The sequence below is a fragment of the Trichomycterus rosablanca genome, chromosome 1, assembly GCF_030014385.1.
Source record: "Trichomycterus rosablanca isolate fTriRos1 chromosome 1, fTriRos1.hap1, whole genome shotgun sequence".
Classification (NCBI taxonomy): Eukaryota; Metazoa; Chordata; class Actinopteri; order Siluriformes; family Trichomycteridae; genus Trichomycterus; species Trichomycterus rosablanca.
Genome location: NC_085988.1, coordinates 83,857,622 through 83,876,618, shown reverse-complemented (window position 1 = coordinate 83,876,618; position 18,997 = coordinate 83,857,622). Strand labels below are relative to the sequence as shown.

At 40.3% G+C, this 18,997-nt stretch overlaps 1 protein-coding gene across 4 annotated transcripts in view; it reads right to left on the bottom strand.

Moving 5' to 3' along the window:
* Nucleotides 1-214: 214 nt before the first annotated feature.
* Nucleotides 215-18,997, bottom strand: part of usp6nl (USP6 N-terminal like) — a 106,758-nt gene continuing 87,975 nt past the window's right edge. For 3 of the 4 annotated variants that reach the window (XM_062996870.1, XM_062996877.1, XM_062996853.1), the window contains one exon: nucleotides 8,948-12,755. In XM_062996870.1, the coding sequence (XP_062852940.1) occupies nucleotides 11,584-12,755 (1,172 nt within the window). In that variant the 3' untranslated portion in view covers nucleotides 8,948-11,583. Of the gene's footprint in view, nucleotides 468-8,947; nucleotides 12,756-18,997 lie in introns of those variants that run through there. The other variant, XM_062996861.1, reaches the window with a different exon arrangement.

Genomic DNA, 18,997 nt, shown 5'->3' with positions numbered 1-18,997 from the left:
TTACTTCTTTTCTCTTTACTTCTTTTCTCTTCTCTTCTTTACGTCTTTTCTCTTCTCTTTAATTCTTTTCTCTTTATTTCTTTTCTCTTCTCTTTACTTCTTTTCTCTTCTCTTCTCTTTACTTCTTTTCTCTTACTTCTCTTCTCTTCTTTTCTCTTCACTTCTTTTCTCTTCTCTTCTCCTCTCTTTACTTATTTTCTCTTCTCTTCTCTTCTTTACGTTTTTTCTCTTCTGTTTACTTTTCTCTTTACTTCTTTTCTCTTTTCTACTTTACGTCTTTTCACTTCTCTTCTCTTTACTTCTTTTCTCTTTACTTCTTTTCTCTTCTCTTTTCTTCACTTCACTTCTTTTCTCTACTCTTCACTTCTTTTCTCTTCCCTTCTCTCCCAACATCAGTGCCTGACTGACCTCACTGAGTATCTGATCCATGTTGAAAGGCTTCCCAGAAGAAGTGAATAATATTTCAGCTACAAGGAAAAGAGGGAGCGATTGCACAAGGTACTGTTTGTTGTTTGATTGCGCACCATACTGGTTTCCACACTTTTTTAACTCTATTTATTAAGAATTGAAAAACAAACTCCATCACTTTTCTACATCGTCACCCTCCGATGCGTTTAGATCAGGATGTCCGACAAGCTCACGGTCAGATGTCCGAATACTTTTGACCATTTAGTGTAAGTTCTTTTTGGCTAGTAATTTGAAATAAAAGCCCCGATTAGGAAAAAGGAAACAGCAGAAGATGAGAGTAAATAAAAGAGAAGCTGATGTTTATCTTCCGTCTGATTGGGTTAATGCATTCTGAAGCCTGAGGACTTTTAAGCGTCGGGACTTTAAACTTTTAAAGACTTTAAAAGACTGATGGACGTGGTGATCTGGTTTATTTCAGCCGTGAGCGGTTCAGAAACCAAACACTTTAATGTACCGGCATGATTTACCGAACAGGATTAAGATCTTCTACACGGAGATTAATGGATGTAAGCAGAACTAATAAATCACACATTAGTTTAACACAATGAGTTATATAAACTATAAACAATACAGACTGACCGCTGTGTGATCTTTTTAACTATAATAGCCTCTCGTGTGAAGCCTTTCTTACAAATATTTAAAGTATGTGTGTGGGAATTTGTGCCCTTTCAGTCAAAAGAGCACTTGTAGGGCTGGGCACTGACGCTAATGCTCCAGTTAAATCTAAAGTTGTTTGGTGGGACTGAGGTCAGGACTCGAGTTTTTCTCATAAATTTATAGAGCTTGCTTATGCTAGAACGAATAAGCGACTTCCCTAAACTGTTGCTGCAAAGCTGGAAGCAAGTAACATCCATTATTTAATTGTGTTGTGGCTAAAGCACATAAATTCCATTCATTTAAACGGTTGTCCACATAATTTTGCCATGAAGTGTATTAAAGTCTTTTTTACCCCAGACGTCCAGTCGTGTCCACTTTCCTCATCTTCGACACATCCATGTACGCCGATCGCTTCTTTTCACCTGCCAAGGGGCGGGGTCTCACAGTAAATAGCCACGCACTGCCATCGGTGATCAGCCGCCCCCTGTGCAGGTGTCTGGACCGGTCAGCAGAGGACGTAACTGCCCAGCGACGAGAAACCCTGGCTGCGTCCGAAATCGCATACTTACATTACAGTACGTATTAGATTGGAGGCAGAGCGCAGTAATTGGCCGGTAAAGCAGTAACAGCTCTTTCAGTACGCAAGCGTGCAGTACGCACGCAACCTCAGACGTACGACGTCCGCCATCTTACCAACGTCACATGATGATAGATTATTAGACCGCAGTGTGCTGTGCCAATGCAGTAGGTCATCCGGGTACCTTCCGTGTACTGTTTAATGAATACTACGTGTTCATACACACGACCCGCTCTCACGTACTGCTTTAATGTACTGTTCAGTATGGAAGTGTGCGATTTCGGACGTAGCCATAGCCCCGTCCCTTACAGACACACATCCAATCATGTGTCTTTGTAGGCGCTCTGCCATGCCATATTCATGGACTGAACACTGGGGGTGACTAAATCTACTAATATTAAACACACACACTAAACACTAATCAGAAATATTAAATAGGGGCAGCTGTAGCCTAGAGGTTAAGGTACTGGGCTAGTAAACAAAAGGTTGCTGCCCCATCACTGCCAGGTTGTCACTGTTGGACCCTTGAGCAAGGCCCTTAACCGTCAATTGCTTAGACAATATACTGTCACAGTACTGTAAGTCACTTTGAATAAAAGTGTCTGCTAAATGCTGAAAATGTAAACACACACACTAAACATATACTAAATGAAAACTTAGAGGCGCCATCTAGCGGGCGTAAGTGGTCTTCAAACGCTGTGTAAGGACCCTGATTAGCAGATAGAGAGACGTCTGTGCAAAGTGCATGGGTGAAAAAGAAAGGGTTCAGCTAAGGGCTGCGCGAGGGTCGGAGAAGATGTGAGCAGCGGTATATCCACCTCGACCTCAATCAGGGATCCACCAGCAGTGGAAGACAATCTGACTACGCTAAACTGGGAGAAAATGCATCAATAAAATAGAAAAAACGTATTATTATTGCTATTAATATCAGTCTTGCTATTACAGTCGACCCTTGAGTTACGAACGGTTTACCATACGAACATTTCGGGTTACGAACGATCTTTTTCAACTTAACGTACCAACACATTTCGGATTACGCACCGAAATTCGCGAAACACGTGACGTCACGAACAAGTTCACTCCGACCGTCTCTCTCTCTCTCTCTCCCTCTCTCTCTCTCTATATATATATATACAGTGAGCGAACATTCAGACAGCGGATGGTGTTTTTTCAGTGTTTTCTTTATATTTTCTAAAATTCAATATTAAAATGTCCTCAAAAGAAGATTTAGAGGAAGCGTAGTGGTGAGAAAATGAACAAATCTATTACTATTCGTTGTTGTATAATTACTCCTGCCAGTAGGTGTCACTGTGTATCAGACAGAGGGGACAGTGAGTGAGAGAGAAGAAGGAACTCGGCTCAGTAAAGTATTCTTTCTTTCGTGCAATTACACCTACAAAATACAACATTACTGAAATAAAGAAGGAAATAATAGAGAAATATGAGAGTTATTGTTGTTTCTGGTAGATACATTTTATATAAGAAGAAGGAAATGTATTATGGTGTATGGTACTGCACACGTACTGTACTGAAATGTGGTGTGTGTTTATGTACTGTACAGTACTACTGTTTATTATTGTTTATTACAGTAATGTATATTCTATAATTTAAGATTTAAGGAAAATATACTTGTATTTATAACAAAAAAGAGGTTAGGTAAGGGTTTGGAGGTCTGGCACAGATTAATTCTATTTACATTATTTCTTATGGGAAAAATCGGTTTAACTAACAAACATTTTGACTTAAGAACAAACAGCCCTTCAGAACCAATTACATTCGTAAGTCAAGGGTCTACTGTATTTGCAATGGTATTATTACTTTCATCATAATTTTGATATTGTTATTAATATTAAATATTTTTAGATTAGTAAAATCCGTGTAATTATTATTATTTTAATGTTGTACCGAAGCTGTATTTGAGCTGTAACACCTACACCGTACCAAGTGTTTTACTGTTCTGTTCTGTACCGCCACCCAGTGGCCAAAACAACAAAGTGCATGTCTCATTAAACACCTTTAAAAACTGTTCGTTCTTTGATTTTGATTTTAACCCTTTGATGCACAACCTGGGTCAAAAGTGACCCAACTGAGTTTTTATTTTCTATATGTTTGCAATAAATTAATTTCGTTATTCAAGCTTCCATGAATTTTTCAATTAACTTGTTTTTGATCATCACAAATCCTTATTTCAGTTTTATATTTTTTCTTTTTTAATAAAAATCATTTTTGTATCACTACCCTCCTAATGCACAACATGGGTCAAAAATGACCCTTATGTATTTACTATGGAATTTGACAGGAACTGCTGACATTTGTAAGTGTTTGTAGTCAAAAACATATTTACTGATCTTTTGAAAGACAACCAAAGATTCGGCTCTTGAATCTTGAATATGTCCAATATTATTTGCTTGCTAGCTGTTTACATATTCTAGTATAGATAGCTTTTATTAGCTAAGACAGCAAATACATGAATAACTGACAAATGTGCATATGAAAATATTCTTGAATGGATGAATATGGGTCATTTTTGACCCATGTTGTGCATTAGAAGGGGTTTGCTTAGCTTGTGCATCAAAGGGTTAAACATGTTTTTATGTGTTTATTCACCTTTAATTTCTTACTTACTACTTTAAGTTCATTTAATAAAGTATAAAGACGTGAATGCAAATTTAACTTCACAGTAAAAACACACAAAATCAACGCTTGTTCATCGCCGCCCGGAGGGTTTTTATTTTTATTATTTTTTTATTTTTATTAAAGTTGCGTTTAGTAATTTAATGAAAATAAAAACGAGAATCATTCTGTTAGAATAAATCACAGCTGTATAAAAGAGTTCTCTTCTGTAACGATATATACACACAGTCTGGTCTGCAGTAGTGCTGAACATACAGAGGTGATGAATACATGGATCAGCCTGAGCGCTCGGGGTGTGTGTGTGTGTGTGTGCGTGTGTGTGCTTAGTAGATTTCACATGATTGTGTTATGACTACACTTTTTACCTTTGATCAGTAGAGCTACATTTCATATAAGCGTCCCCTCCTGCACCCTCAACACCCCACCCCCTAAAAAAAAAAAAAAATACACAAAATAACAGAGCTAGCCATCAGCAGTTTGAGACTGTAGGATTAGCATTAGCATCCAGGCTAATGATGGAATGAACGAACGAACGTTCTAAAAGAAAACGTTCCACAGTTTTAAACAATCGTGCTGAATACAGGAATGTAAACAAAACGTATAGAGTGTATAGAATGCACATCATACATAATCTGTATGTATAATTTATAGTGTATCTGGGAATGAATAAATAAATAAATAAATGGTTTGGATGAGCCTGGCTTACAATCACAACGTTCCGATTCATCCCAGCAGTGTTTGTGTGAGATTTAATGTACTTAGACTGCAATAACAAACGACAAGCTGGTGGTGGGGTGTCCACATACTTCTGACCACCTATAAACAATAACACAGTAACAAAAGGAATGAGTTTATAAAATATTATTGCTCTGTGATCCGGTGACAGTAGTGTTAGGATTCTGTTCAAGCAGCTGCCGTTATCAAACACTCACGAAAATGTCAGGAGGTGGAGAAACTGAACTGGAGAACCTGAGGTGAAGAAATTGAGGCAAAACTGAATTGGAGAAACTTGAGTTTGAGACATGGAGATAAAGGAATGGAGATGGAAAAATGGAGATACAATTTTGATAGAGAAACAGAGCTAAAATTGAGATGGAGAAACTAAATTTGAGAAACTGGGATGGAGATATGGAGATGGGTAAACTGAACCGAAGAAATTGAGATAAAGGAGTGGAGGTGGAGAAACTAAATTTGAGAAATGAAGATGAAGAAATAAATACTGAGAAATGGAGTTGGAGAAACAGATGAAGAAACTGAATTGGAGAAATTGGGATGGAGAAATAGAGATGAAACTAAGTTTGAGAAATTGAATTGGGAAAATGGCATTTGAGAAATAGAGATAAAGGAATTGAGTTGAAGAAACTGAGGTGGAGAAATAGAGTTTGAAATGGAGACAAAGGAGTGGAGGGGGAGAAACTAAATTTAAGAAACTGAATCTGAGAAACTGAATTGAAGGTGGGGAAACTGAGTTTGAGCAATGAAGATGAAGAGAGAGATGGAGAAGTTGGGATGGAGAAATATAGATGGAGAAACGGAGTTTGAGAAATGGAGATAAATGAATGGAGATGAAATGGACATTGAAAAACTGAGTTTAAGAAATGAATTGGAGAAATAAAATCAAGGGAACTGAGTTTGAGGAATGGAGATGGAGAAATAGAGCTGAAGGAATGGAGTTGGAGAAATGGGGTGGGAGAAATGAAGATGGACAAATGGACATGAAATTGATATGGAGAAATTGAGTTTGAGATATGGAAATGGAAAATGGAATTGAAGATGGAGAAATGGAGATAAATAAACTGAATTGGAGTTGGAGGTGGAGAATATACATTTAAGAAACTGAGTTTGAGCAACAAAGATAGAGAGATATAGTTATAGATATAGTTTTATAAAACGGATAGTTCCGGTCCTAAAATCTGATTGGCTGAGACGCGTTCGAAGCCGTTGTAAAATCCCCGATAAACGCACACCTAGGACCACCTCACATCATTCCATATTAATACGCCACTGAATACAAAAGTTAATGTTATTTTCGCCCTCATGTTGCCTAGCAACACTGTTAATCGAACTATTTTGCGTCGCGGAAGAATGCTTTATTGTAAGTTTATACACGATAAATACATTTATGAATTAAACATTGTTGTATTTATTATATTTTATGTTGACCCCCGTTTTATAAAAGCAATAAGCCACTCGAGACCGTGCGTTACTGTTATGATTTTAGCACGGGGAAAGAAGTTTTAGGCACTCCGCTTCGCGTCGTGCCAAAAACGTCATCCCCGTGCTAAAATCACAGCAACGTACGGCCTCTCGTGGCTTATTGCTTTATTATGGAAGGTTTATTTTAACAGAGAGAGACAGAATATCAACAAAAAATCCAGAAAAAAAACATTAAATAAAAGTTATAAATTAATTTGTATTTAATTAAGGGAAATAAGTATTTGATCCCCTACCAACCAGCAAGAATTCTGACCCCCACAGACCGGTTATGTGCCCATGAGGCTCACAAATTAGTCCTGTCCCTGTATAAAAGACTCCTGTCACAGAATCAGTTTCTTCCGTTCAAGTCTCTCGACCACCATGGGCAAGACCAAAGAGCTATCAAAGGACGTCAGGGACAAGATTGTAGACCTGCACAAGGCTGGAATGGGCTACAAGACCATCAGCAAGAAGCTTGGTGAGAAAGAGACCACTGTTGGTGCGATCATTCGAAAATGGAAGAAATACAAGATCACAGTCAATCACCCTCACTCTGGAGCTCCATGCAAGATCTCACCTGGTGGGGTAAGAATGATTCTGAGAAAGGTGAGGTCAGTCCAGAATTACACGGGAGGAGCTTGTCAATGATCTCAAGGGAGCTGGGAGCACAGTCACCAAGAAAACCATTAGTAACACACTTCGCCGTAATGGATTGAGATCCTGCAGTGCCCGCAAAGTCCATCTGCTCAAGAAGGCTCATGTACAGGCCCGTCTGAAGTTTGCCAATGAACACCTGAATGATTCAGAGAAAGCTTGGGAGAATGTGATATGGTCAGATAAGACCAAAATTGAGCTCTTTGGCATCAACTCCACTCGCCGTGTTTGGAGGCAGAGAAATGCCCGGTGGGGATGGTGTTCTTGGGGTCATATCCAGCATTTCTCTGCTCCCAGCTCCCTTGAGATCATTGACAAGCTCCTCCCGTGTAATTCTGGACTGACCTCACCTTTCTCAGAATCATTCTTACCCCACCAGGTGAGATCTTGCATGGAGCTCCAGAGTGAGGGTGATTGACTGTGATCTTGTATTTCTTCCATTTTCGAATGATCGCACCAACAGTGGTCTCTTTCTCACCAAGCTTCTTGCTGATGGTCTTGTAGCCCATTCCAGCCTTGTGCAGGTCTACAATCTTGTCCCTGACGTCCTTTGATAGCTCTTTGGTCTTGCCCATGGTGATCGAGAGATTTGAACAGAAGAAACTGATTCTGTGACAGGAGTCTTTTATACAGGGACAAGACTAATTTGTGTGCCTCATGGGCACATAACCGGTCTGTGGGGGTCAGAATTCTTGCTGGTTGGTAGGGGATCAAATACTTATTTCCCTTAATTAAATACAAATTAATTTATAACTTTTATTTAATGTTTTTTTTCTGGATCTTTTGTTGATATTCTGTCTCTCTCTGTTAAAATAAACCTTCCATAAAAATTATAGACTGTTCAAGTCTTTGTAAGGGGGTAAACTTACAAAATCAGCAGGGGATCAAATACTTATTTCCCGCACTGTAGATAGAGAAATGGAGATGAAATTGAGATGGAGAAACTAGGATGGAGAAATTGGATCCAGGGAACTGAATTGGAGAAATAGAGATGAAAAAACTTGAGTTTGAGCAATGAAGATGAAGAAACTGAGATGGAGAAATGGAAATAGAAGAAGGAATGGAGCTAGATGGAGAAATGGAGCTAAAGCAATGGAGTTGGAGAAACTGAGATAGAGAAATGGAAATGAAAGAATGGAGTTGGAGAAACTGAGTTGGAGTAACTGAGATAGATGGAGAAATGAAGATGAAATTGAGTTGGAGTAACTGAGATGGATAAATGAAGATGGGTAAACTGAATTGGGAAAAAATTAGATTTACATTTTCGGCATCTAATAGACGCTTTTATCCAAAGCGACTTACAGTACTGTGACAGCGTACAGTCTAAGCAATTGAGGGTTAAGGGCCTTGCTCAAGGGTCCAAAAGCAGCAACCTGGCAGTGATGGGGCTTGAACCAGCAACCTTTGGATTACTAGTCCAGCACCTTAACCACTAGGCTACAGCTGCCCAGATAAAACTGAGACGAAGAAATGGAGCTGAAGGAATTGAGTTAGAGAAACTGAACTGGAGAAATTGGATCCAGGGAACTGAATTGGAGAATTGGAGATGGAAAAACTGAGTTTGAGCAATGAAGATGAAGAAATAGAGATGGAGAAATGGAAATAAAGGAATGGACTTGGAGAAATAGAGATAGAAAAATGAGGATGGAGAAATGGATATGGAGAACCTGAGTTTGAGCGATGAAGATGAAGAAATAGAGATGGAGAAACTGGAATGAAGAAATTTAAATGAACATGAATGGAAGAAATGAAAGTGAGATGGAGAAACTGATATGAAGTTGAAAAAACAGCAAAAAAAAAAACTGAGAGGAAGAAACTGGATTATAGAAATGGGGAAGATGGGGAAATAGAGGTGGAGAAATGGAACTGAATTAATGGAGATGGAGAAATTGAATTTGAGAAATTGAGCTGAAGGAATGGAAACCGAGATGGAGAAAGTCTTTTAAATATCCAGATCCAGATGTGCGCTGACGTCTGTTCCGTTCCCTGTGGTTTAGGACGATGGTGTTGATCTGTCAGAACTTCAGCTGTGTGTCCCTCACAGAGAGGAACGAGCCCCTGATCCCGGGCCGTAAAAATAATCCGTCAGTGTGTTTAGACTGAAACGTCTTCGCTTTTTGTTCACGATCCATTCTAATAAAACTAAAATCTTCTGTAAGCTCTGTACGGAGAACCGAAGGTGGAATAAATGTTTCGTGTTTTTGTATCCGAGCCGAGCAGAGTCACGTACGTTAAAAAGAATAAAAATAATAATAAAATAAACTCCTGTTCGATTCCTAAGACGCTAAAAATGAGGGATTAGTCCGTTACAGTAAAGCAAACTGTGTTTTTTTTAATCAGTCTTTAAGGGTTGATCAGTACAAACACCTGAAGTTGGTGAGTCTGATAATGTCAGTTCAGTAGGACGTAGAGAGACCACACACACACACACACACACACACACACACACACACACACACACACACACACACACACACACACACACACACTATCCTCACCTCCCTCGTTGAACCCATTTCTAATAAATGGACGTCAAAATTTGTGTCCTTTCATTCAAACTGACCTACGTGAACCAAATACAGTTCAAGCAATGGAGGGTTAGGGGCCTCACTCAGGGGCCAAACGTGGCTAGTCCTGTACTGGGCTCAAGACTTCACATGGAAAAGAACTGGACAAGACCAAGACCTTAACATTTCAGCTCTGCTATCAGCCGGCCGGGTGCCTACACAGACGTACGATTGGCTGTGTCTGTAAGGGGCGGGACGATGGCCCTCTGCGTGACTCTCCGTGCGCGATACGGATCTCCGCCTGAACCCACACGTTTTGTGGGGCGCGTGTTTGTTACGGCTCTTTGTGTCTTTGAAGGGCAGCTGTAGCCTAGTGGTTAAGGTACCGGACTGGTAATCAAAAGGTCGCTGGTTCAAGCCCTTGAGCAAGGCCCTTAACCCTCGATTGCTCAGACTGTTTACTGTCACAGTACTGTAAGTCGCTTTGGATAAAAGCGTCCGCTAAATTGGGAGGAATGTAGTGAACGTATTCCGGTCAGGGTCGCAGTGGGACTGGTTTCCCTCAGATGTATAAGACAGATCAGCTAGAACTCCCAGCAACCTTGACCCTAAATCCATCTGAACACCTTTGGGATGAATCGGAACTCCGTCACGAACAATCCAACAAGCTCATACTCGGCTGTCCACATTCTTTGTGAGGATGTCAGTATGGGATCAAAAACGGACCACGATTCAAATCTGGACGTCCTAGAAAACGTAAACGCGCCCTCACGGCTGATGTTTTCACTTTCTTTTAAAAATAAATGGAGATTAAATCAGTAAACATGTTTAAAAATACGTTTTTATAATCTGCTAATATTTATAATTAATCTAATATAGACAATATTTAATCATTGAACTTCTATTTCAAATATTTACTCCTGCTAATATAGCCTGGCCACAATCACTCTCTCACCCATACAATGTACACCCCTCTCGCCCTCTCTCACTCATAACAATGTGTACCTCTCTCGCCCTCTCTCACTAATACAATGTGTACCTCTCTCGCCCTCTCTCACTCATACAATACACACCTCTCTCACCCAATCTCTCAACCATAGTATCTCACTCATACAATGTACACCTCACTCGCCCTCTCTCCCTCTCACTCAATGTACACCTCTCTCGCCCTCTCTCTCACCCATTCAATCCAAACCTCTCTCGCCCTCTCTCTCACCCATTCAATCCATACCTCTATCATCCTCTCTCACTCATACAATGTACACGTCTCTCGCCCTCTCTCTCTCACCTATACAATCCATACCTCTCTCGCCCTCTCTCACCTATACAATCCATACCTCTCTCGCCCTCTCTCTCACCCATTCAATCCATACCTCTATCATCCTCTCTCACTCATACAATGTACACCTCTCTCGCCCTCTCTCTCTCACCTATACAATCCATACCTCTCTCGCCCTCTCTCTCACCCATTCAATCCATACCTCTATCATCCTCTCTCACTCATACAATGTACACCTCTCTCACCCTCTCTCTCACCCATAGTCTAGACCTCGCTCACCCTCTCACTCATACAATGTTCACCTCTCTCACCCAATCTCTCATTCATACAATCTACACTTCTCTCGCCCCTTCCTCTCTCTCACTCATACAATGTACACCTCTCCCGCCCTCTCTCTCTCTCACTCATTCAATCCACACCTCTCTCGCCCTCTCTCACTCATTCATTCAATCCACACCTCTCTCACTCATACAATCTACACCGCTCTCACCCTTTCTCTCTCATACAATGTACACCTCACTCGCCCTCTCTCTCTCACTCATACAATCCATACCTCTCTCACCCATTCAATTCATACCTCTCTCGCCCTCTCTCTCTCACTCATACAATTCATACCTCTCTCGCCCTCTCACTAATTTAATCCACACTCCCCCTCTCTCACACTCACTCTTTTAGAGAAGCATGGAATCCTGCATGGCGAAGGCTTCTTGTCTGTAATGAGCTCCTCCGAACACCGTGGGCATCTGATTCCTGCCAGATGCCCTGTAGTGTGCCATGGTGTCGAACGGCACGGGCAGGAAGCCGGAGTCCTGAGCGGGATGAACGGGCGAGAGCTGAGCTATCTGGAAGCTGGGTGAGCGGGGCACATTGCGCAGTGCCCCCACATCGAACTCACCGCCGTGCCAACCTTCTGCTCTCCACTGTCGGTCATACCGCTGCTCTAAGAGGTGAGCGGGCTGCCTGAGGAGGTACCCGCTCTCGTCCATGCCGTCCGTTCGGACTACAACATCGGCGTCAAGCGCCTGGCGGCGGTAAGTAGCGTAGCTGTTGTTCGGGAACATCTTTTCCGGTGAGCGATTCGAGGGCGTGGAACGTGCCGTGGTGGCGTACGGTCGCTCGTCGTACACGGTGTAAACAGGCGCCATGCTGGGTGGGTAGTGTACAGGTGGGGTGGAGTGGGGGGCAGGAACAAAAGGCATGGGTGGGATTTTGGGGACTCTGAACGTCGGAGCGGAAATGCCACCACTAGGGGGCCTCGTGGGGCTTTCTTGCCCGATGGGTGGCGCCACATATGGCTGAGGAGTGTGAGAAGGTTGGCGCTCGAGGTTCGAAACGTCGGTGAAATCCTGGTCATGCATTGGCACGTTGTCGTACTGCGATGCGTTAGAGCCGCGGTTGGCGCCAGGCACCAACCCCCGAGAACGAGGCCGATGTTGACGACCCTGTTGACTGGCCGACACCTGGATGGCCGCAGAAGGGGGCACGGTGCCGCTCGGGTTCGGCTGACCCTCCATCATGGCCGCCAGCCTACCCTCGGACGGTTTGACCCAGCGTGGGCCGAGGTCTCGCCGCCCGAAGGTACCCGCGTTCAAAGCGTGATTAATCACCAGGTGCGGTTTCTCGATGGCGATGGGCGGAGCTTCCTCGCGTCCCTCGTGTTTCTCTTTCTTTTGCGGCGTCGGCTGTTTCCTCTCACTGGACGATGCTACGGTCGTCTCCGCGGTAACCCTCGGAGCGAGCGGAGCCTCCATGCGCCCGTTAGCAATGTGACCGGCCGATGCCATCGACGGTCGCTCTGGTGGGAGGACGCCCAACGGCTTCTTGGGAAACTCGTCATCTTCAGCTGCGAAGGGAAACAAGCGACAGCCAATCAGAACACAGCAACTTAGAAAAAACATGCCATAAAATTAATAAATACATAAATACAAACATAAGTAAATTAATTCATAAAACTAAGAAAGAAAATAAATACAATAACAAAATACACTAAATAAAAAATATATACTGATTATAAATTTGTTAAAAAAATATTAAAGGTAGTAAATCATTTAATCAAACAAAACATTAAAAATTAAAAATTACAAAAGAGCTTAAAACTAGCAAAATAAAAACATGAATTAAAATAAAAAACTATGAAATAAGCAATAAATAAATAAAATAAGTAATATCCTAATCCTAAATCCTTCCCTTAAACCTTAATTATAGCATCAAAATAAACACATTAAACGTCAAACCATAAATAAATAATAGCCATAACTAGGCAGAAATAATGTCATCCAAAATAAACAATTAATAAAGTAAAACTAGAAATTCAATCAAAAAACCCGAAAGATTAAATAAAAAGTTCATAAAAATATCAACAATAGCAACGACCGTAAAAAATAATTAAAAATAAATACCACAATAAATCACACAAACCAAACCAAACAGTAAAAACTCACCCAGAAACAAAGAATAAAATAAGTAAGAGGAAAACCCACAGCAGTGAAAACGTGAGCTGTCATGCGGCTTAGTCAGCACATTTGTTAGGTTAGTCAGCACATTTACATATCAAATACCACATCAAACACAATAACAAATACCACATCAAACACAATAACAAATACCACATCAAATACAACAGCAAATACCACATCAAATACAACAGCAAATACAACAACACAGCAGCAAATACCACATCAAATACAACAACACAACAGCAAATACCACATCAAATACAACAACACAACAGCAAATACCACATCAAATACGACAACACAGCAGCAAATACCACATCAAATACAACAACACAACAGCAAATACCACATCAAATACGACAACACAGCAGCAAATACCACATCAAATACGACAACACAACAGCAAATACCACATCAAATACAACAACACAGCAGCAAATACCACATCAAATACAACAACACAACAGCAAATACCACATCAAATACGACAACACAGCAGCAAATACCACATCAAATACGACAACACAGCAGCAAATACCACATCAAATACAACAACACAACAGCAAATACCACATAAAATACAACAATACAACAGCAAATACCACATCAAATACAACAACACAGCAGCAAATACCACATCAAATACAACAATACAACAGCAAATACCACATCAAATACAACAACACAACAGCAAATACCATATCAAATACAACAACACAACAGCAAATACCACATCAAATACAACAGCAAATACCATATCAAATACAACAGCAAATACCACATCAAATACAACAACACAACAGCAAATACCACATCAAATACAACAACACAACAGCAAATACCATATCAAATACAACAACACAACAGCAAATACCACATCAAATACAACAACACAACAGCAAATACCACATCAAATACAACAGCAAATACCATATCAAATACAACAACACAACAGCAAATACCATATCAAATACAACAACACAACAGCAAATACCATATCAAATACAACAACACAACAGCAAATACCATATCAAATACAACAACACAACAGCAAATACCACATCAAATACAACAGCAAATACCATATCAAATACAACAACACAACAGCAAATACCATATCAAATACAACACAACAGCAAATACCATATCAAATACAACAGCAAATACCACATCAAATACAACAGCAAATACCATATCAAATACAACAACACAACAGCAAATACCACATCAAATACAACAGCAAATACCCCATCAAATACAACAATACAACAGCAAATACCACATCAAATACAACAACACAACAGCAAATACCACATCAAATACAACAACACAACAGCAAATACCACATCAAATACGACAACACAGCAGCAAATACCACATCAAATACAACAACACAACAGCAAATACCACATCAAATACGACAACACAGCAGCAAATACCACATCAAATACGACAACACAACAGCAAATACCACATCAAATACAACAACACAGCAGCAAATACCACATCAAATACAACAACACAACAGCAAATACCACATCAAATACGACAACACAGCAGCAAATACCACATCAAATACAACAACACAACAGCAAATACCACATAAAATACAACAACACAACAGCAAATACCCCATCAAATACAACAATACAACAGCAAATACCACATCAAATACAACAACACAACAGCAAATACCATATCAAATACAACAACACAACAGCAAATACCACATCAAATACAACAACACAGCAGCAAATACCACATCAAATACAACAATACAACAGCAAATACCACATCAAATACAACAACACAACAGCAAATACCATATCAAATACAACAACACAACAGCAAATACCACATCAAATACAACAGCAAATACCATATCAAATACAACAGCAAATACCACATCAAATACAACAACACAACAGCAAATACCACATCAAATACAACAACACAACAGCAAATACCATATCAAATACAACAACACAACAGCAAATACCACATCAAATACAACAACACAACAGCAAATACCACATCAAATACAACAGCAAATACCATATCAAATACAACAACACAACAGCAAATACCATATCAAATACAACAACACAACAGCAAATACCATATCAAATACAACAACACAACAGCAAATACCATATCAAATACAACAACACAACAGCAAATACCACATCAAATACAACAGCAAATACCATATCAAATACAACAACACAACAGCAAATACCATATCAAATACAACACAACAGCAAATACCATATCAAATACAACAGCAAATACCACATCAAATACAACAGCAAATACCATATCAAATACAACAACACAACAGCAAATACCACATCAAATACAACAGCAAATACCCCATCAAATACAACAATACAACAGCAAATACCACATCAAATACAACAACACAACAGCAAATACCACATCAAATACAACAACACAACAGCAAATACCACATCAAATACAACAGCAAATACCCCATCAAATACAACAATACAACAGCAAATACCACATCAAATACAACAACACAACAGCAAATACCACATCAAATACAACAGCAAATACCATATCAAATACAACAACACAACAGCAAATACCACATCAAATACAACAGCAAATACCACATCAAATACAACAGCAAATACCACATCAAATACAACAGCAAATACCACATCAAATACCACATCAAATACAACAGCAAATACCACATCAAATACAACAGCAAATACCACATCAAATACAACAGCAAATACCACATCAAATACAACAGCAAATACCACATCAAATACAACACAGCAGCAAATACCACATTAGATTAGTTAGGTATATATTAGTAATAACAGTACTAGTACTAAAGGATGAGTAAATAGTAACTATACAGCTGTAACTATAACTATATAAAGATGGTGAAAAAATAACTATAACTATACATATGTATGTATGACGGTTGTGTAAAGTGCGAGTGCAATGATAAATAATTACGACAGTCCAGTGTGTAATCCGAACAGTGCAATGATAAATAATAAATAATAGGTCCAGTGTTTAGTCCAGAATGTCCAGAATGTTGTAAAAAAAACTGTTTTTGAGCCGACTGGTCCGGGCACGTATGCTCCTGTATCTTATCCCAGACGGCAGAAGGTTATACAGTGTGTGGCTGGGGTGGTAGGGGTCCCTGATGATGCTGTGTGCTCTGCGCACACAGCGCTGGTGGTGAAGGTCTACGATGGTGGGGATGGTGGGGATTGTGTTTATATTCACTATTGTCATTTTCAAATCTACATCAATGCAGGTGTTATTGATTCAAAAAGAACAGCAACACAAACACAATTTTTAGACGGAGCTCTATAGTCACTAGTGCTATTTTAGAACATGCCCTGGTCGGTGACCCCTGCCCTAGTGGGTACAGCTTTCGACTGTCAATTGAAGGCTGAGAGTTTAAATCCCAACTCTGTCAGACAGGCACTGTTGAGCCCTTGCACAAGGCCCCAAACCTTGTCTGCTCCAGGGCCGCCGTACAATGGCTGACCATATATATTTGACACATAAAGGCATTCTACTTAAAATACCATAAATTTCAACATGACATCAAATACGACAGTTCATCAGACAATCAGTAATGCACAGCATGTCAGGAGATTTACACACACCACACACACACACACACACACACACACTGTACATATATGACTCCACTTAACATTCACATAACGTTCAGGAAACACGTATCAGCTCTCACACAAGAGAAAAACACACAGAGAACACAGAAGCTTTACGACACAGGACGGACTGCACCATGTGTGACAGACTGACAGATAGACGCCGTTGCCCACCGGTTCTTTTTGACGGAGGGGTTTTTCTCCCCTTTTCCGACTGCGTTTGCGTAGACTGGAGCCGGGATCAGACGGTCGGGGAAAGAACAAGAAGAACCCGAGTCAGAACGAGAAGAGAAAGAGAACGACAGAGGGGATTAGATGAGGAGGAGAGAAGGATAAGCCAATAAGAATAATACGATTCGAGGAGAAGCGTGAGAGTCAGCTGAAAAGGAGGAGATGACATTAAACAGGAGGACATCAGGAGAGAAGGTGAACATGAGGAGGAACAACAATTATAAACAAAGTCTGAATGGGTGGAGAAGTGGACATTACGGATGCAGGGCGTGGTCAGAACATCAGATAGATAAATAAAATAAAGAGTAACAACCTGGCAACCATAAAAAAGTAGATATTTGACCTAAAAGAGGGTTGTATAACAACAACAAGCATAAAAGTATTTAGCCAAACAAGAAAGAAACAAAACAGGTCAGATCAAAGCAGTGAAGAGTGAGATGATGAGGAGAACGAGAGTAGAATGAAGATCAGACTGGCAGATTAGACAGAAATAACGAACAGTATCAGTGATCTGCGGTGTGTGTGTGGTACTGGATTAGTAATCAGAAAGTTGCTGGTTCAAGCCCCACCACTACCAGGTCAACACTGTTGGGCCCTTGAGCAAGGCCCTTAATCCTCAATTGCTTAGATTGAATACTGTCACAACTGTAAATCGCTTTGGATAAGTGTCCACTAAATGTAAAATATGTGTGTGTGTGTGTGTGTGTGTGTGTACATGACTGTGGCATGCATGTGTTCACAAGTGTGTGTTTATGTGTGTGTAAAGATAAGTGTGTATGCATGACAGTGTGAAAGTGTGTGTGTGTGTGTGTGTGTGTGTACACTAGTGTATTCATGTGTGTAAAATGTGAATGTGTGTGTACAAGTGTGTGCACATAAGTATGTGTGTACATAAATGTATGTTTTCATAAATGTGCGCATGTGTGTACATGTGTGTCTACATGAGCATGTGTGTGTACATGACTGTGTGAACATTAGTGTGTACAAGTGTGTGCACATGAGTCTGTATGTGTGAAAATTAGTGTGTGTGTGTGTACAAGTATATGCACATGAGCATGTGTGTACATGACTGTGTGTGTGTGTACAAGTGTGTGCATATGGGTATGTGTGTACATGACTGTGTGTGTGTACAAGTGTGTGCATATGGGTATGTGTGTACATGACTGTGTGTGTGTACAAGTGTGTGCATATGGGTATGTGTGTACATGACTGTGTGTGTGTACAAGTGTGTGCATATGGGTATGTGTGTACATGACTGTGTGTGTGTACAAGTGTGTGCATATGGGTATGTGTGTACATGACTGTGTGTGTGTACAAGTGTGTGCATATGGGTATGTGTGTACATGACTGTGTGTGTGTACAAGTGTGTGCATATGGGTATGTGTGTACATGACTGTGTGTGTGTACAAGTGTGTGTGTGTGTGTACAAGTGTGTGCATATGGGTATGTGTGTACATGACTGTGTGTGTGTACAAGTGTGTGCATATGGGTATGTGTGTACATGACTGTGTGTGAAAGCGTGTGTGTACAAGTGTATGATGTGTGTACATGACATGTGCATATGAGTACGTGTGTGTACATGACTGTGTGTGAAAGCGTGTGAGTATAAGTGTGTGCACATGATAATGTGTGTGTACATGACTGTGTTTGTGTGTGTACATGTGTGTAAAAATGTAAATGTGTGTGTACACATGAATATGTATGTGTGAACAATAGTGTGTGTACAA